The sequence below is a fragment of the Diuraphis noxia genome, unplaced genomic scaffold (assembly GCF_037042655.1).
Source record: "Diuraphis noxia isolate RWA-SAM2 unplaced genomic scaffold, SU_Dnox_SAM2 contig0002, whole genome shotgun sequence".
Classification (NCBI taxonomy): Eukaryota; Metazoa; Arthropoda; class Insecta; order Hemiptera; family Aphididae; genus Diuraphis; species Diuraphis noxia.
Genome location: NW_028301712.1, coordinates 79687689 through 79709570, shown reverse-complemented (window position 1 = coordinate 79709570; position 21882 = coordinate 79687689). Strand labels below are relative to the sequence as shown.

Sequence of the window (21882 nt, the reverse complement as noted above, 5' to 3'; positions counted from 1 at the left end):
AAAATAATTCAAGTATTATCAATACATTAAGAAGCTTTGATATATTTTATTATTTTAGTGATGACACAAATAATATTTCTTTTCATTGAAATATTTACATGAGTGTATTTTTCTTTTTCGAAAGAACACTGATTAGTTACTAGAATTTTGAGACACCGCCAAGAGGCTGTTGAAAACGACTGAAACCTTGTAACAAATGACGAGGGTTGCTTGAAGTAAAGCTCCATGCACCCGTTTGTATTTTTCCTAATTAATCATCGTCACCCTGTTATATAAATTACAAACACATGCCATCCATAGCTTTATAAAAGCTGTGTATAGTTTGTTACTATAAAATAATTGTATTTTATAAAGTTATATATTAATATACTGAACAAGATGTTTTTTGAGTAAAATAATTTAAAATTCATAATAGAAATAATAACTGTTTATAGAAAAAAAAAACAAATATTGGATCCGGCAATGGTTCTAGACGTATTCGAATTTAGGATTTTAGACAATAAAAATATTTTTTCTATAAACAGGTGGCAGATTATACTTTATTAAACTAAAATTAAGTAAAACGTACTAGTTCTTTAATATCTAATTTGAATGATACACAATTTAATGAGGTAAAAAAAAAAAATTGTTATTAAGGGAAAAGTCCAAAACTCATTATTTACTTATTTTATTTGGTGTCCACTTACAAATATATAGTTAACTTAATAACACTATTTTTATAAAAATGTTTTATGTAAACGTATTATACTCGTATATGTAAATCTAGCAAATGTATATGTAGGTAATAGTTATAGATACCAACTAATTTAGTAGGCTACAATATTTCAGTAGGTAGAATTAACTATTAAAATAATTTTTTGTTTAAATAATAAGTAATAACTCACTCAAGTAATAATAATTGCAAGAAATATTTTTACACAACATAGATGTCTGATAATATATTCTATAGAGAGGGTTCTCAACCTTTAGAGGTGCATGGATTCTTTCATGCTATTTTATGATGTAATGCGTCTCGCCTTTTCCATTCACCATAATAATTAATAACATTGAATTATGTTTAATATATATATACAAATATATAGGTAATAGGAATACATATATATTACAAATTTAGATATTTTAATATATACAATATTCATCATGCCTTTAATTGATTGATATAAATTAAAAACAATGAAGTTTCTAAAAATATTTAATGTATTTACTTTGTTAGAAAATATATTGTATATTCACTTTCTTAAATATTAAATGTTAAGTTTAGTTTTATGATATAGATAGAAATTAGTGAGAGGGTTGGCACTGCTTTATTAAAATCAATTTTTTTATGTTTTTCGATAACTGTGATAATGCACATGTCAGGTCACATTTTACGTCTAATTGTGCATTTGAGCTCGTTATTTTGATTTGTAATTTCCTTAAAGCCAAACTCACAGAGGTAGGTAAGTGAAGAAAAACAGCACTAAAAGTTTCATAGTCAATTTAACATCTGGATACACAAGGAGATAACTCAGTCAAAAATGGTTGAATTAGTGCATTAGTGAAGGAATAACGAAATAAAAGTAATTATAAACTAAATAAATTTAGTAAACTTAATAATTTCTCGATTTAACATGAAAAATAATCAAAAATCACGTTTTTGTTATGAAAAAAAATTTCATCTCTCCCTTGAAACTTAAGAGGATGCTCCTACTAGGTTGAGAACCATTGTTCTTTAAGACAATGTATAGCCTATATCATTACATTTTAATAATAATAAGAAAACATAACAAATTTAAAAATTAAATTCAAAATAATCCATTTTGTTCTGTAATTTTGAAAATTAGAGTGAATTTAAGTATCATCAAATTTAAAGGTAAAAATATTATTCTGGAAATATTTGACCTTACATGAAATGAAAAGATGGAATTTCGTGTTGTTGCAGTCATTAGTTACCTAAAAGAAATATATCAGGAAAAAATAAATATTTGAAAATGTCAAGGTATCAAAATAAAATTTCTCAAGTTAACCAAATAAGATTATGCACTAATATTTTTATCAAAATTATTTTGACTTAAATCAGTAAAGCCAAAAATTACGTTTAAAACCCCCAATTCTCCAGTTGATAGTTCAATACAGTTAATAATATCTAGTTGAGATCAATATCATAAGTATTACCTATAAAATATGAAGCTAAGACTAATTTATCTTAAAATATTTATACAATAATATTACTTAAGAGTTAAGATTGATTTGATGCAATTTGAAATTAGCTTAACAAATTTAATAATAATTGGCCCTACATGTATACATTGTAAAAACATCACATTGTTTTAAAATTCTGTTTCTTAATTACACAATTTACCCTTCTATAAATCTATAACTATTATAAATAGCTTAAGTATTTTTTTGTTATTTATTTGAATGTACATGTAAGTAGGTACTTTAAATAATAATATATTACTTATTTTTATAATTACTCAATACCAGACATCAAGTATAGAAAAAATATGTGTTTTAATTTTGTATTTTAGTGTACGATTCCTTTGAAAACAATAATAATCTATATGTGCTCAAGTAATACAAAATAAATTGATCAATAATAATAAGTTTATAAAAACATTGTTTCTCGCACTTCATCATGTTGTAGTAGTTAAAAAATCGTCACCTGACATTCAGTTTTTGTATGTACGCTTGCAATGAGACACATCGCATATCGTAGAAGTACTGAAAATGGTAATCTCGTTTTAAATCCTTTAATTTTTGGACTGTTCGTTTGCCTTCGTCTATAGTCTGTTTAAAAAATAAATAACACAAATTGGAACAGATACTTAGGGATATTAGTTATATTATAGACTATAGTTATAACTTATAAGTTATAAATGTTTTTTGTCTTTTGGGTGTTGACCGTTACAGTCGAAAACTAATTTCCTCTTTATATAAGATGAAAATAAGTGTAGTAATGAATTAAAGACTGAACTATATACAGTAAAATAGTACCTACAAATGAAAATAAAATAAAGTACCTACATAAATTAGTGAGCTAGTAATTTAGTGAGCAGTGATCAACTAACCTAACCAATGCATAACTAGGATAATTTGGATACAACTATTTAGGATTAAAACATAATTTACAAATATCTAATAAATATAAATCATAGAACATAATAGATACTTCGTATATATAACCTACATTTTAAAACTTTGATAACTGACATTGGTTTTCATTACTAGAAATTCACAGCAATATAATTTATCATTATATATATTTATATATTTTTATTTATGAGGAATTCAATCGGTGATTAAATATAAATTCTAAAAGGTTGTTCTATGTAGTATTATCGGTAATCAAATATTTGCGTGATCTTAAATCTTCAACCCGTATACACTTTACCAACATAAAAAATAAAAGGTGTAGGTAGGTACCTTTATTTTTTAAACAAAGAAATACATTAGGAAATTCGTTGTTTATAAATTGTACTTGAAAGTTGTAGCGACAAAACACTCTAAAGTAAATGATTTTTTAATAGTGGATAATCGATTACGATTACCATCTTGTTTTTTTATGTTGTAATAAATTTCAGAAACTAATAATATTAGTTTGGAAATTGTAACTCTATATATAAGTAAATGAATTGGCATGAAAAAGTACCAATAATGTAAATAAAACGGAATGAATAAAAAAACTGTAAAAATTCGTATAAATATATTCTCCATAGCTATAATTCAATATTAATGCAATCATTTTTGACCGATAAAGTCATAAAGTGATTTGTATAAAATATAATAGGGATAAAAGCCAATCTACTATAATAATCTACCATAATTATAAACTTATTATTAATACTAATATACCTACCATATTGTATGATAATCAAATTTTATAAGTTTTATATACTAAAATCTCGCTTACTTCGACGTGTCTGATCTGTTCGGCGGTCAGTTCATATACTCCATATGCGTACAAGTGATCACGCCGCTGGTTTCGGTCCATATTTTCAACAATTTCGATCAGGGAATGACAGTGGTCATCGACAAAACTCAGAACTCTTCGACAGACGATTGTCAGCAGTTGTTTTGTGTACCACATGGTGTTGTCGTCGTCTTCAGCTTCTTGACAATCTGTCAATAATAATAAAAATGAGAATAGCAATCATAAAATAATAATCGCCAATGAAATAAATCCCATAAAACGTAAACACGATATTAGGGTTAATAGGGTTATATAAGCAAGTACAAGATCTTAAATTATTTTACCATATACAATAAATAAAGAAAAAAAAATGAAAAATCGAACATTAAGTATACCTAATAATATTCCAAGAAAGTGTAAATATTGTTTTAATTAAAGGATAGTACAGTTTTAACAACGCGTCACCCACTGCCAACTTGCGGCATTGTGATATTTATTAATGGTTAATGATGAATAATAGAAAATTATTATATAAGATATTCTGTAGATGAGTCTCTATTACATTTACATGTTCATTTTAACTTAATATTAAAGGATAGAAAAAGCATACTAAAAATCATGATTAATGGCCCAACTCAATAAATAATAGCCAAATATTAAATTGAGAAATGTAATTAATCATCATTAATCATATTATAGAAAAGCCAAAAGCGTCTCATGTGTTTAGCTTTGGAAAACGATAAAATTAATAACGTCCTAAAACGCTATGTAAAATTACTTAGATTAAAAAGATCGTATTATTTAATAGTGTGTACCTATTTTAATATCAAGTTTTATTATGAAATAAACATTATACTTGAACAGTTAATAAACAGTAGAAACACGCGTATAAAACAAATGTTTATTTTTCGTTTTTGTGTGTGTGAACAGTTTAAATTTTAATACAAAAAGTATAAAAACTAAAAGAAGTTAATTCGTTATCTTATAACTTAATTCAAATATCATATCATAGCAAATTAAAATATAAACTAATTGGTTGCTTTTTTGTTTGAGTTAGAATTCAAAACACTAAGTTTTTATACACAATTTATTTTTCGTAAGAATCGTTTGATAAGTATTAGTAGTGTGTACTATATTTTGTGATCTAATATCAATATATTATATCGTAATCGTAAATCAACAAAAAAATGATTAAGCTATTTAGTGTTAACTATATATAATTTCCAAAAATGTAGTACCTATTCAAATTCGAATTAGTGATAAACTGATAAACAAGTAAATAATAATATAGGTGGTAATCTTACATTTACAATTGAATGTATAATAACATTTGGAGTTTTATATTTTTAATATTTATTTTAATTAAAAAAAAAAACTTCAAATATTATTTTTAAACATTTAACTTCAGTTTTTAACAATACTTTTGGACACTCATTTCATTATATATATAGGATAATATGCTAGCAGCCAAAAAATAAAGTAAAATGGGTAGCTGATTTTGGGAAGGGGAGTTTTAATTCCCAACTCATCCCTGGTTATGTCACTGGCCACTCGGACATACTAGTCATACTAAAGCAATAATATTGATTGTACAGTGCAATTCAGACACTTACATAGTACAACCAATAATAAGTTATTAGCAATAACTATATAATTTATTGAAACCCACATGACGTATACTTACAATACCATTAATCAGTTTAGTTCACCGATTCTCGACCAAAGGGTCGCCAAATAATTATTTGAAGTCACCTAGTTCATACATGTAGAATAAAAAATAAAATTTGGAAGTCACTACCAGTAAAGTCCGAAAATTATTGTTGCATAGGTATATAATATATACGTCATCGTACACGTGAATATTGCATTAATATTGTGATAAATTCCTAAATTCTTATGACTCTTAAATATTATTACGTATATTTATGAATTATGTACTTACTGCGTAACTTAATAATAATTACAAAAATAATATGTTAAAAATCTTTATTGAGTACAGGCGTGTATCCAGCGTGTTAGTGTCCTATAGAGTGTATATTTAGTTTATACGCGGTGAACGCGCAGTGGTGAAATAATCAAAACGTACAAATTATTATATTATGTTGCAGCAGACGATTAACGCGGTGCTCACCAGAAAGGACGGCGTGCAGTGAGTCCACCGGCCACTTGGCCACGCCGTACTTGACGTACAGCACCTCGTAAGCGATCAGACGGCAGTGTCGCCGGCCGTCATCGTCATCATGATTGCGGTCGGCGTCGTCTCCGCCCGAGGCCGCCGCCGTCCACCGCAACGCTTCGGCCACCTGAGTCTCCTTGCTCTCCATGAAGCTGTACATCGTTCCCTGACAAGTATTCAACTTGTAACCGTTGACTGCTTCGTAAGCACGCCGTCTCATCAGCTCGGCCGTAGTGGTATCGCCCGCCGCGCCTGCGCACACTATAGAATATAAATACACACACCCAGCGCATCATTATTAATGTTTATGATTTTTTCTGGGCATTATTTTATCAGTTCTTGACTTTGGGGGAGGGGGTATCCTGATTAAAAGTTCTGATATTTAAGCTTACCTTATTAATACCATTATATTATGTATTATTATATTTTAGCGTAGCCTATAGTAAACTACCTGAAAAAGTAAATCATCTATACCCTTATGGTTGAAACTTTTGAAGGAAATACAATAGGTCATGACATTTTTATTGGCTTATGATAATATGTTTGAGCAATTTGGGAGTATAATAAAGGGCAACAATCACGTATTCACATTTTACTATCATCGTGTGAACGCAGCCCACATAGCAGTAATGAAAAACTATACTTTTTTCAATAAATTATAGCTTAAAGTTACTTGTTAGTTGTTACTATGATATAATATCTATAAGGGATTATAAAAGTATTCAAGTATATTACTGTACTAGTATAATAATATATCTGTTACGGTTCCTTACTACCTATACTTAACAAAATCAAACATTTATGAAAGACTATCTACTAATTTTATAAATAAAATATACAGGATGTATCAAATAGAACTGACTTAAAAAAAAAAAATTATGCTAATTAAAAGTACAACAAAAATTGTGAAAATTATATAATTAATAAATAATTTAAGAAATATACTCATTTCAGAAATAATATTTGAAAGAAGACAGAAGTTATAACGCTCCAAAGTGATTTATGCAAAAAAATATTGATATTTTAAAAAATCTAAAAAATAAACTAATTGATTTAGATAAATATTTTTACCATCAAAATATTTCTTTTAATTAAATTTACAAATTGGCTATTTTGAATTTTTCCAATAAAAATTTAATCAAATTTAAATTTTTTTATTTTTACTATTAAAAAAATGAAAATTTTTTATATTGTACGTGTAACGCAAGGGTCTCTTAATTTAATAACAAAAGTTATTCTAAAAGTTAGTTCTATCTGTTACACCCTGTATATGTATGTAATATAATATAATATTATTGTATTGCCTAGGTAAATATGAATAAAATAAAAGTAAACAACGCCAACTTTACTTTTCAAAACGTTCCGTATAAACTATTATTTCTTATTAATCGGTAAAAACCAGACAGATGGCGCCACGGGTTTAATCCTATTTCCCTATTCTGTTTACCATGGCATGATGAGCTTTTTATCAGTCACATAATACAGCTTAATAATTACAATATGCTGATGGGAATCTACAACGATTCATTAATTTCAAGTTTGTCAAATTAAAATCGATAGTTATGGTGATAACCCAGTTACTACTACCAAGATCAATCCATAGGAGTTCTAAGGGTTGTCCTACACCTACCCCAACAGCATTATTTTTCAAATAGGAATTGACACTCGTAAATTAGACGCTTAGTTTGTTAAAATTTCTCGAAGAATTTTAAAGTTATGCTGGAACATACATATAATACTTTACACTTCCATCACTTCCATTTATATATACACATGATTATAGAATTATCCAATTATCAAAAATATAAAATATTCAGGTACGAGTATTAATAAGATTTCTAAAGGTTTTAAAAATTGAAAATGTGTGTAAATACCACTATCATATCATATAAAGTAATTTTTGTTACAGTTAATAGTTGACACTCACTATCTTTAATTCATTTTCATTATTATTTTTTTTAATGTAATTTAAAGTCATTATAAAATAAAATTTTTTGTTGGTATTAAGTATTAAACTTTTTTGAATGATAACTTACATTTTTAATTTCATTCTCTAAAACATAATATTTTTCTAAGAATTTCAAAATTAATTTGTTATAGCTATGTTAGCTTAGGTATAAGTTTAAATTATTGAAATGGAGCCCCATCATTTTTTTTTCAGTTAAAAATTCCCTTTTATCTTTATTTTTTTCCCCCCGAAGCTAATTACTGGGAATTTAAACCTTGTACCAATTAGTATCAATTTTCTACCAGAAAAAAAGGTAGTTGAAAATTGAAATATTATTTCGACTATACTTATCGTGTACACACAGACAGAAAAAATAAAATAAAAACATACATCATTAAAAAATCAATACATTCATCGTTCTACTCATAATTTAAAGTAGGGCTAATGTATTTCAATATAATATTATATATTTAAATTACTAATAATAATTACAATATTTTTAAAATTATATCATATTTCGTAAATATTTATATCAGTATTTTGTGAAAATTCGGATTCTACAATTATTCAATTTGAGTAAAAAAAAAAAAAAAAACTATCATTGATAGATTTTGATTTTATACCTACAGAAAAATAACTAAACTCGTAATATTACGAATTTATCGTTTATTGTATATAACCGATGTTTTAAACCACCTCTATTTTTTGCTACCAAGAACCAACCAGTCACCTGATTACGAAAATAATCACAAATAAATTAAACGCTTAAAATAATTTTATTTTCAACTTAATTTACAGTTCTACGTTTTATAAATTTATTGCCATACCATCAACCATTTAGATGGGTATGACGGTATTCGCAACTCCAGGGAACGTAATTAACGCACAAGTTTTCAAATTATTCATTTAGATTTTATGTTTAACCATATCAAATAAAGAACTTTGAAAACTCTTACTGGTTTTAGTTGAATTTCAACTTCGTCAAAGTAAAATATTTGGTATATTTTACAAACTGTTTGCAAAATATCTAGTATACCACGGGAGCATCCACGCGGTATAAATACCGATTTTTAAAATCGTACATTAGACAAAATATTATAATTTTAATGAAAAAAATTACTGCAATTATGCCGAATTTCGATATTTACTTAAATTTTTACGTGAAAAATAATTACAATTCAACGAATTATAATAGACCGAGAAAATATCATAAAAATCTATGAAATTTTTTAAAGTTTTTTGTTTAAAATAAATAAATAATTTTTTCAGCAAATACGGTGTGAACAAATCCTTTAATATTTGAAAACTTTAAAACCCTGTTTAAGATTTCACCAGCTGTCTTTATTTCCCTAACTCGAACTTAACTCTATAAACCCACCTTCGTACCATGAAATCAGAAAGCAAAAAACACTGAGAACTCAAGACTGCATCTCATTATGCGAATCGATTGGAAAAGTTAAAATTTCATATTATAATGTATTAAATGATACCATAAATGGAATAACTCGGTTGTTTATTTCTTCATATAAACATACATTGTATTATTGGAATATTTTAAATTTCCAGCTAAATCATAGAATAAAATATAACACTGAATCGTAGTAATTTGTGAATAACTTATAGGTATAAACGATGTGCAAGTTTCATATCTATAGACCATTTTATAATAAAACTAAATACTTAGATATTATTTTATACTTTATTATATTCTTAAAATCTTTAGGCTACTTATTTGAATTTTGTAGAATAGTATATAGTGTATACAATAAATAAAAGCATACACCACACTATAAATGACGAAAAGATATATTTTAAAATAAAATGTTTAACCTAAGTAAATTATTATGTATTAATTTATTAATTAATTTAAATTATGAACGGTCATCAAGTTCAATTACAGCAGGTGTATGAAAAAACATGTTATATGATTAAGAAAAAAAAAGTATAATAATAATTAAAATAAAATTATATTACTAATAAAATAAGTTAAATACAAATCACGTATAAATATGAATAATAATAATTAAGTTTGAAATGTATAAGATTATACATCATTTCATGAAACACTTAAGATGGACATAATATTATAATGTCAATATGTTATCACAATAAATAATAATACCTAATAATACCTATACCATTTATTAATAATTATAATTTAAATGTTATGGAATATTTTAATTACGAAGTTACAATTATAATATATAATATATCTATAATTATAAAAATAAATAACTCAAAATATGAAAAAAAATACTACCTATCGAAAATTGCAACTTAAAATACATCATTAGTCGTTGGATTAAAGACCGTATATTTTAGATTCAATAGATAGGTATACAATAATTAACAGTACGATTTTTTTTTTTTTTTTTTTATTATGTTTTATTCAATCTTTTTCAAAGGAGAACAATAAGAATAATTGATGATAGAAGCTAAGATAAAAATAAAAATAACGATTTTTTTTAAATTCAGTTCTTGCAACAATTATATGTTTTTGAGTTTTAGTTCAGTAAGAAATTACGAGATAAATGTTTTTATAAATGTAATAATTTGTTTTTACCTGTAGCCATAAAGTAATGATACTGCCTCATCCACACTTCTGCTACACTTGCGAATTTTTTATACGCAGCCATCCAATCCAATTTAATTGCATACATGAAACCTAACTCATGTAAACACAATGTTTTCATACTTACAAAAGAATTATCAACTACAACGGTTGATCCAATCTCGTACGCTCGTATTGATCGTTCTAAATCACCCTACGAGTATAAATTTACTGACACGATCAATATTTAATGAACTCAATAACTTAACGTCAATTTACTTAATGTCTAAATATAGTCAATATAATAGACATGAATATCTATGATAAAATTAAAGCCAATAACTTCTACTTAAGTTATATAAATATAATATGTATTATGTTAAGCTTACACAGTCTTACAGACTACAAACCTTGAGATAATGCGATCGCCCAATAAAGTATTGCAGACATGTCGAGTTTAGGAACTCTTCAGGTGGATTACATACTAATTGTTCCGATTCCTTGACGTAAGTTTCATCTTCTCGAGATTGTGGACCGTCGAACAAGTAATCTGTGTTTCCCATCATGTGATACCATGAAAGGATCAACCTATAACAAATAGATATTTACACAATCGTTTAGGTCAGCAAATACGTATTTCTGCCACCCTTGTGACTCTTTAAATCGGTCTTTAGTACCCATGCATATTATGTAAGTATATTGGATGGTTTTTTAAGAAGGCCAACTTATTAATTGCTTAAATTATACATTTATATTTAAGTTCTGATTTTTGTAATTTTTTTATTTTAGGTAGGTACTTAAAGACTTAAAGTAATAGTCTAGAACTCTTTTATTGAATATTTTTTACTTCATTTAATTTTTACTACACGCAACTATGATATCATCAAGATTGTAATTGGATTTCACAAACCTATATAATCTAGAGTATCTACATATACGCTCTACATAATATACTCAACTATATAATACATTTTAATTTTAAAGTGTTGTCACATTATGGTGCATTTATTAATTTTTACCTTTAAAAATAATCCTATAAGCACATGATGTATTATTAATGGTACCTCATTAATTTGTTGTACATAAAAGGTTTCGAGTGTGTTATACTGTTATCTCATTATTGAGGTGTAGGTTACTGTGAATTGTGATGGATTTGTTAAATTTTAAATCAATGATAAATGTACGAAAAACGATTCTGAGTGAGAGGCGTCGTTGATTTATTTCTAAAGATACCTATGAATGCTTAAGTTGTATTATAATATTTATGTTATTTTTAATTGATTGGACTGAACTAATTGAAGTTTTATTTTTAAATTACAATAAAAAAATAAACAAAATCGATTTAGAGTTGCAAAAACTAAACGTTTTACAATAGCAACATTTAAGATGAAATCAAATTTTTAATACATAACAAATATATTCTGCCTCGAAAGAGAATAATCAATCAGCCGACTGATTTTGCGTTCAATCAAGCTTGCGCACAAAATTGTTAGGTATAAAAATATCAATTAAAATTTGTCGTAAATAAATCAAATAAAAAATGTTTATACCAAGTATATGCACAAATATGATGGTAAAATTAAAATAAAACTCTTGTGGCTTTAGATTATGAGTGAAGCAAAAACCTACTACAAACATTTCAATAGCCACCTAGCACATCATAAGAATCCCATAACATCCAAACTTTCATCTTTCATCTGCTTCTATGCTAGGCAACCCGAATAAAATACTTAAAAGACAGTGGTGTCGTGACCTGCAGCTAGCCTAACAAAGATTCTTTACTACGTCGTAGTAGTACCTATACCTACGCTGGGAGGCTTTTGCAGTCTGTCCAATCTGTATTTTTATTTATTTTAGCATTATCATCAATTGTTCTTATTGTTTTTTTTTTTTTTTGAAACAGATTGAATGAAAAAACTTTTTTACCAAAAAAAAAAGATTATGAGCGGATTCGTAATTTTTAATATTATAGTTTGTATGATGAATAAAGAGAGTAGTCAAGCATAGATTTTAATTTTTGTGATTGGTATATAAGACTTTTTTTATTGATATTGAAGATGCTGGTTATTGTTAAGAGTTCAATACAAAAATTTCTCAGAAGTTTTCAAAAGCGTTGGAAAAAACAATAGAAAAATAATTACGTGCGTACCTTTTTTTAGTAAAAAAAAAGTTATAGCATTACAATTTAGTACTTTAGTAGTTACCATGCTAACGGTGCGTGTACGTCGGACCCGTTTTTAGCAAACGCTAAAGCTTCTAAACCGGTTCGGCGATTTCCACGAAACCCCAACATCCCGATTAAAGGGATTACCATTGGCGACATTAATGATAACATCAAATTAAAAGCTCCATATCCCACACTGACCGCTGCCATCAATCTAACAACGTCCTTAGACATCCCGTTTGATACACTATATGAAAAAAACAACAATATCTTATACGTACTCAAGCATATTATTAAAAAAAAATTTTAAATTAAACAAGTTAATAGTATTATACTAGGAAGTACCTATATAAGTATTTATATACTATTAGATTGTAGATTTTAGACAGATAAGTTTGGTTTTAAGACAGTAAGCAGAGGACCATGAACTAGATGTTTTAAATTATCTTAATAAATACATGTAAGGAGTTTTAAATCATTAAAAAACACTATTACTAGTTGCTATACCTATTACTTTGACTTTGATTATTTATTAAGTTAATTTGTTTTTAAAAATATATGAAATAGTATGATATAGTATTTTCGATAATCGTCTGGTTCACAAAAAAAAAAAAATCACTGTAGGTATATATTGTTTAATATTATTAATATATTATTTCACGTGTACCAATCTTGACGTAAAGTTACAAACGACGTGGTAGCCGAGCGATGCATACGACTTCCTATGTTTGACGTCGAAGCCAACGAGGTGGCAGACGTGGATTGTCTGCGTTTCAAAACTGGCGGCCACCTTGGAGTGTTGTCGTCTGGTGAACACAACAAATAAATCACAATAAATACTAGTGAGCGAAGTCCCAAATCGCAATGGGTATTACAGCAGGTATAGGTCACAGTTATCAACAAGCTGTTTTTAGAATTAGAAGATATAAGATATAAGCAGCTACTATAAAGTCCGGTTCACAGCTACGTTGCGTGTCGTGTCGCGCGAGCCGTTAGGGCGTAGTAACTATGGTTATAACTGGTAACCATATTGGTTTAAAAGTTGAGCCGTATTCAATTCTTGGTATCCTCGGCTTTAACTCGGTTATACCATCATACCAAAAGTTAAACGTTCAATTAGAATGTGGTTTGATCGACACGACGTAGCTGTGAATCCGGTTCAATAATATGGTATGTATACATAGATAACCGTGGTACAGGTATAAGTATCGAGTAAAAAAATAGTGGTTAACTCGCTGACCGGGGTCCAAGTCGTAAACGGTGCGGTATACGTCCAGCAGAGAGGCATAACACTGTTGGTACATTTTCCAGGCACGCCGCAACGTGTATACCGTTTTGGCGGTGGCCATGTGGCCCACATTGTACCCGTTCATGACCTTGACGACCATCAGTCCGACTATGCACAGGGTGACGTCGGCCAGCGCGATCTGTCCGTCGTAGTGGTCCACGCCCGCGGTGGCGGCACCGGACGAGAATTGTAGTTTGCGCCTGAACGCTCCCAACCACCCGCCGTCGTCCAACATAGCGCCACATCGCGCCTCAAGTCGTTTGAACTCGACCAGCGCACATTCCAATCGCGACTTTTCCGGCGCTTGAATGGCCGTCTGCGGTAAACCCAGACAAGTTATAGAGATTAGAGAACGTAATAAAGATGGCGACGAATCAATTAAGTGGCGTGAGCGTGCAGTGCTGGTTATTCGCTACGTTATTTTGTAAAAATAAGTACATACCTGCAGCTACTAAATATATGTTTTGACTTTTGAGGATTTCGATAATTTATAAAGGTCGGTATATTTACGTAATTTTTTTTTAGATTCAACTGTATACTTATATAATTATTTATCAACATAAAAATCGTTTAAAATTAAATTATTTAAATTATTGATGATTCATTAAAAAAATTAGTGTACAGTTAATTAATACAATCTTGCATTAAGTTTATAACTGTATTCTAAATATATTTTAAGAAATGCATTCTTATTTGTATTTCCTCTTCATACATATTAAAATATTTAATTAAATCTCAATAATCATTATGCCACTGTAATATAATATATAGTGTATAATTTAAGTTTGTAACATGTAACACTCTACTACCAACACAAGCTCTGCTTAAATATAATAAAAATAACAATGTTTTTTATTCAAATTAAAAAAAAAAATTGCCTACTTATCAGTCAGTCCTCAAATATACGTAAAGTTTGGTTTGATCGTACGAAAAATATTTTTAAATCTTGAACTCTTTTTCGAATATTATAGTATCATTTTTATTTAAAGAAAATCTTTCTATATTTATCAAGGTACATGTTACATTCAAATAATGAAAGATAAAATATTAAACGAGGCATTTCGAAACAATAATATTATTGCTTCAGCTACAGAATTCACAGCTATAATTGAGCTAAACTATATAAACCTTAACAACTATTTGTTATATTAAATTGTTTCTTTTTATCGGTATTATGTTTAATTATGTTTACTTTTATTAAAAGTTTACTTGGGAGTCAATAATATTATATATTTATCAATTATTATTACACTTTCAACCTCAATTGATTTATAATATACCTACACATGTAGAGGTTTGGGTAAGTATTAGTAAAATTAACTTACACCTTTAATGCTTTAACTAATCTCAAATGTATGAAAATTTTAAAATTTATAAATGTTGAATTACATAGGATAATATTTAATATTGAAGCAATGTAGCTAGATGTGGGTATTATAATATTGCTGACTAGGTAGTAGGTTCTGAGATAGACGATAGTCGATAGACACATGCTTTAGATTCCGATTACGAAGTGATGAATGCATTGATTTTATAATGATGTGTGTTTTTTTTGTTTTTGTGTCTGTGTAAAGCATAACTAGTCTAAATAATGCTTTAATTTCAAACTTTGGGGGTGGTTTCCGATGTAAAAGTGAATATCCTTGGTGCATTATAGAGGTCAAAAGTAAACATTTTCCAATAGTTTTCAAAAAAATCGAGAAAAACAAAACAAAAAATTTTTACAGTTTTCGACCAAATCGATTTTTTTATATGGTTGTAATTCAAAAACTAATCACTGTAAATACTTGAAATTTTCACCAAATGTTTATGTTAGTGTTATCTATATACAGTTGAATTTTCACAAGTTTTCGACTTTTTTTGAGTTATTTATAGACAACTGAAATTTTCAATTTTTCTGAAAATTTTCTTTTGAAGTGTCGATAAAATTTCGTATACCCCTAGTCAGAGGTCCACCCCAACCCCAATGTACAGCAGAGCGATACCCACTTACCCACTTTTTTTTAGATTCTGAACGAAGTGATGAATGCATTGATTTCACAGTGATTTGTGTGTTTTTTTTTTTTAAATTTGTTCTACACTTGAATTGATGACGCGCGTTAAAGTCCTTAAATTATAACATATAATATCATGTTACATGTAAGTAATTTAAATTTATAATCGGCAGAATTGTGGTTAAGTTAGACTATTTAATTTCTATGGCACACTTATCACACTTAAAATAATCATGTGTTTTAAGACTTTGTACTGAATAGTTTTAACATATTTACCACTTTACCAAAGCATAACATTATTATAAGTATTTATAAGTATTAATGTATCAATCACATAATATCCAAAAACTTTTGTTTTAAAGTGAAATAAAATAAATATAAATGGAATTATAATCCTAACGAAACAAAAATAATGTGTGAAATTAATTATGCGATGAAAATGGAAAGCTTTGTGGATCAACCATCCTGCAACAATGCATTAGGTCTGAACGCACTATCTGGGGCTACAGAAGTAGTATAATCATGACTTACTTATAAAATCAGTACAATATAGAATGAAATATTTTTTATTGACTTCAAAAAATGTACGCAAGTGATCAAAATTATAATTTAATTATTTATAGATGTATAATATTATACAAATGTATTAATAATTAATATACGGATATGCAATATGCATATATACTTTCTAGTACCTATATACGTATTATACAAAATATAGACCGATGGACAAAAAGCTTATTATATTAGTATAGTAGGTATGTACTATGTGCATTGTACCTATTTACTATGTTATAGTGTTATACACAAATTAAATAAGATATTTTAACTTTAAACAAAATAGTATTTGTATATATTTCAATTCACACCTAATTTTAAGCTGCATAATTGATTTATTTTGCCATCTCATTAAAATGTAGATTTCAAAATAATATTTAATTATAATAATTAATATTTTGACTCTTTTTAAGCTATTTAAAGCCATGATAAATTATTTAAATTTTAAGAATTATTTTTCAATTGGAAATTCATAAGTTCAATAAATTGCAAATGCTTGCAGTACCTACTTTATATAATATAATATGATTGAGAGTGCCAAAAACAAAATGTACAGGGAAAAAGTATGTTATCTAAAAACTAAGAAAACTCTATAGAGGAGAAATATGTAAAAGGTAAATAAAATGGTAAATGAGTGCTACTATTTTACAGAAAAATTAGTAAAATAAAAAATTATAGACCAATAATAAAATGAAACATTTGCCGCTTGCAATATGAAGGTCATTCTCTTGTCGGTTCAGTAATGCTTCGGCTTCGGATAAGTTATTAACATTTTGTATCAACATCCAAACTGCTTTTCTGCATATTTTCCAAGTAGGTTCATTGTCTGAGGACATATCAATTACCAGCGAACGAGTTCGTCTAAAATAATAAACATAAAATAACGTCTAGTAGCGATTTTATATGCGAGCCAAGCAAAAAGCATTAATAAAATCGCCTTCCAACGACTTAAACACAATGAAAATACGTTCTAACAATAAACGCTATATTTTTGTTGCCAAACAAATCTTTGCTTTATACATTTGTATCAAGTACAATATGTTTTCATATACATCTTTGATTTAATTTCCAAAAAGACATAACTTATTGATTTTGATTTTCATTACATTTTTGGTGTACATTAAATAAATTTTCAAAGGATACCTATAGGCTATATTGTAATATACACTAGGATCAGTGGTGACCAAAAGCTGGTCTATTTGCTATGTCGACTATCTTTTATCTTTTTTTAATTTTTTTTTACTTAATTCTATACGACTCAATTTCTGTAAAATAGGAATACATCCGTACAGCGATGTTGGTATGGCGTTTTTACCGTGATGTTAAATTTTTTTCGTAAGAATCAATATTTGCACCTTTATCGGAGTCGGGTAGTATATTACTATTTACTAGTTGTTTGTATACAATATGATGGGTATACACTGTAACAGTGTGACTATGACACAAAAATGTACTTTATACAATTTATTTTACGTATTTTAACTATTAACTAACTAGCGTCACGTGTATCTACCACGCTGCTCAAAATCTTTTTTTGCAATGGTATCATATCCATGTTCAATGGCGAACGAAGAAACATGATAAGCAAACATGAAACTACATTCTTCATGAGTGTTCACTTTTCTTCAGTGTTTCTTAAACCAAAGGAAACGTGTTCGTTGTTTAAAAACAAAAAAAAAAACGTACGTCAGCAGCAGCAGGACGTGATGAAATAGTATAGTTTATTTAAGTTGGCGGCTAGGAAACCCCGTATAGGTACGTATGTACAATTTTTTTTTGAGGATTAGATCTATACTGCGAATATTAAAGTAGGTAAACTGTAATAAGTAATAACTTACAATAAATTAATGAAATTATTAAATCAAACAAGTAATTGTCAGTTATTTTACAGTAACATTATAGGTAAGTAAACATATAACAAAAAATAAGTAAATAATATGATTTTAAATATAATCAAAATATTCATTTTAGACTAAATATGTGAGGATGTTATTATGCAGCGACCTACTCAATGACTATGTAAGCTCAAAACCTACTATTCAGCAAAGCGAGTTTTTATTTATAAAATTAATAATTGATAAATATTATGTAAAATATTTTATTTTATAATCAAACTTCTTGTCAGACATTTAAATAGTACCATGTATTTATGTAGCAACTACCAATATAGCCATACTTTTTTTTATGAATATTGAATAGTTTTCGGTAGGTCGCTTATGGTCATAATATGGACTTAAAATGGTACAACAATTGTAGATATATACATTAAAAAAAAAAAAGTCGTTTACAATAAAACATGCCATTAAATATTTATAACTTTCATTATATACATTTATTTGGATCATTATTATTTTATGTGAAACCATTTGTCCCATTATATCAATATAATAATTGTTTTTATAAACATCCCATACACTGCAGAAGTCACTGCCATTTTTCCATTATTCTTCTCCACGAGTTATAACTATAGGCATGTAGTTAAATAATGTTAAATAATAATTAGTAACGATAGCCGATAGGTGTATTAATATTGTAAAAATGGGGTAGGTAGTTATAAAAACCTATATAATCTGCCATATACATATAAGTTGGTACTATTTTTGGTTCTATTTTATAATATTCTGCTATAAAGGGACACTATAAAATAACAAAAACAGTATTAATAATGTACCCTCGAGGAAAATAAATTGCTTTATTCGATTATATTATGAATTATAATATATTATTATGGCTTCAAGCACATTTAGCTTGTATGCAGACTTACGACCTCGTTTAATAGTCAATTAAAACAAAATATTATTTTTATCATTAGTAAGTATGTTTGGACTGGGTACAAGATTTTTTTGATACTGACCGATTTTTTGTGAGGTTTTCGTTATCTTGGTTGCTTAACTTAACGTTTTATGTATTCGGGTTTGTAATCACGTATTTATTTTCAACACTTCGTTTCACTGATATATAATTTTTTTTTAATTAGCAGATTTTGATCTCTTCAGTAAAACTAAGGCTAAATCGCAGGATTTGGCCGGTAAAATCAGTGGGTTAAGCGTAACCGAGGTTCAAACTATGATTGTAAAACGAGCCCTATAAGTAAATTTATATTTTTATTCGTTTATTTAATATAAAAACCAGTAGATATGAGGTTAAATGTATTCTCTATCTCTTGATAAAATATAGATCCCGCGTGAATAGTGTTTTTGGATGCGTTTTTATTTTGGTCTAATGTTTCTAATATAATATTTATGTATAATATACATAAAGGCCCTTATAATATAGGCCCTGATATGTGTGCAAATACGAGCATTGTGCACCTTTTAGTGACGTATATCTTGATGTTCAAATTTTTATAGTATTCATGGCTGGTAAACGGACCTTCTTATTCACATGAACTTATATACTATACAGGAATATGTAGGACATAGGGGCAGTATCTATTAGTGATTAGTTTATAATAAAATGGGAGCCTATTTAAATTGTAATAAATATTTGCTGTTAATAAAAACACGTGGGTGACATTATATGTAATTAATAATTATGAGTAGGTATCATTAATTTTTTTTAACGTTGAAATAGGAGTGTATTTTATACTATACTATACACACCTAAATTTCTATTAAAATTATCTGCAGGATATAGGCACAATGATGCATAGGCACGCTTGGTGGCTAGTGCTGTACAATTTAATTACATATATAAGTAGGTACGTAATTCTGAACATTCATCGAATTCATTCTATGTTTTGTATCTTACATTTACTCTAATTATACACACTAATATTAAATAATATATATAAATTAACTCAGTTCAAGATTTAAATATTTTTAATAACTCACGAGCAGCTGTGTTGTAGGTACACTTTTGATTCGGTAATTAAAAATAAAAATAATATTTAATAAATTTGTTTTTTTGTTATAGGTTCCAACTTTATCGGTATAGGTTTGTCATTGCATAATACTTACATATAGACGAAATGAAATAAATAATCTGATGACTATTTTAAAATGTTTCGCAAAATAAAACTTTAATTTTTTAACCCAAACATTTTGTAAAAAGTTAAAATGCTCAGACAAAATCGTAATTATAATATTAGACGGTGGATAAGTTTTTTTTGGTTGTTGCATTAACTGTATAGATATTTGATAAGGCCATCATTTTAAAATTCACGATAAAATATGTATGTATCTAGTATAATTGAATCCATAGTTAAAAAATGATTATTTGTAATAACAGTAATAGCACCATGTGTGCTGAAATATTTTATGATTATAATAATAAAAAAAAAAAAATAGTGTATACTCTCTCTTTTAAAAATAACTCAAGCGGCCAAGTTACTTTGAACTGCTACATAATATATGTATATAATTATATACGACTATTGTATGTAAAATATTAATATTATTATATACATTATAGTACTTACTTGTGCGAGGATCGTCAACACCGCTGCAAATACTGCGTCAAAAGGCTGCGGCGGTCTCATGAACGATGATGGACCTTCGGGCGCTCACCGTGATCGTAAATTCGTAATGCACTGCAGTGCACACAGATACTATTTGAACGTTTAAATTTCCATTATGATGTATCTCAAGATTTAAGATACCTACCTATTTATATCACATAAAATAATAATACAGTGTCGGACGGCGACGGGTGCGAGCGGAAACGAATTGTTTAATGACCAGACGTGGTCGAGAAACTGAACGAGAAAGGCTTTTGCTGCCAACGGCGGCGCCACGCCACGCGGGACACGAAACAAAAAAATAAAAACGTGCAATAAAAGCCAACACAGCCGAATCGTTGAACTCGGTGGTGAGGAAGGGATAGGGATGTGTGCACCACGTAAAAGCGCGTGCGACAGAATCGATTATTCCCATTTCCCATGACCTTGTTTTTAAAAAAACGCGTCAGCGTGTCCTCACTCGTACAGTCGTATACACATACATACATAAATAGATATAAACATAATATATACATTCATATCTATATATATATATAGTATAAAAACATACTGTTTCACTATGTATATACGCATTATCCATCTGTCAAACGGCCGTAAGTATATAGCGGGCACTTTTTTGGATTCATAGAGAAGTCGTGGAATTATATTATATTGCATAGCGCATGCGACATTTAAATATATATATTATATTATTTAGTTAGGTCCTTTGCGGAATGTATAATCCGAGTACCTACTGACTACTGAGGTGATTATTCAATAAATAAAGTTATAGCGATTGACAAAATGTAGTGCAGACCACGTCGTTATATTATGGTATTATAGCTGTTAAATATTGTCGAGTAAAATGTAAAA

General features: G+C 27.9%; 1 protein-coding gene across 2 annotated transcripts; it reads right to left on the bottom strand.

Moving 5' to 3' along the window:
- Positions 1–2474: 2474 nt before the first annotated feature.
- On the bottom strand, positions 2475–21529 carry LOC107167349 (tetratricopeptide repeat protein 39C-like). Of its 2 annotated transcripts, XM_089221566.1 has the most exons (11): positions 21176–21529; positions 20992–21120; positions 17252–17432; positions 13972–14335; positions 13399–13537; positions 12772–12978; positions 10978–11155; positions 10580–10781; positions 6024–6329; positions 3893–4101; positions 2475–2769 (listed from the first exon to the last, which is right to left on the bottom strand). In XM_089221566.1, exons 3-11 carry the CDS (start codon positions 17405–17407, stop codon positions 2641–2643), a joined length of 1890 nt encoding a protein of 629 aa, XP_089077692.1. In that variant the 5' UTR covers positions 17408–17432; positions 20992–21120; positions 21176–21529; the 3' UTR covers positions 2475–2640. The 2 variants fall into 2 exon arrangements, with proteins under 2 accessions (XP_089077692.1, XP_089077691.1); XM_089221565.1 differs by having other exon boundaries at positions 20992–21529.
- Positions 21530–21882: the final 353 nt, after the last annotated feature.

Bases quoted from the DNA above. Each gene is read 5' to 3' on its own strand.
- LOC107167349 (XM_089221565.1), bottom strand. From the start codon at position 17,407: ATGTCCTCAGACAATGAACCTACTTGGAAAATATGCAGAAAAGCAGTT. The intron at 14,336-17,251 runs GTCTATAATTTT...GGTTTACCGCAG, and splicing joins AATGTTTCATTTTATTATTG to ACGGCCATTCAAGCGCCGGA. The intron at 11,156-12,771 runs GTAACTACTAAA...TATTTGTTATAG, and splicing joins GTACACGCACCGTTAGCATG to GTTGATCCTTTCATGGTATC.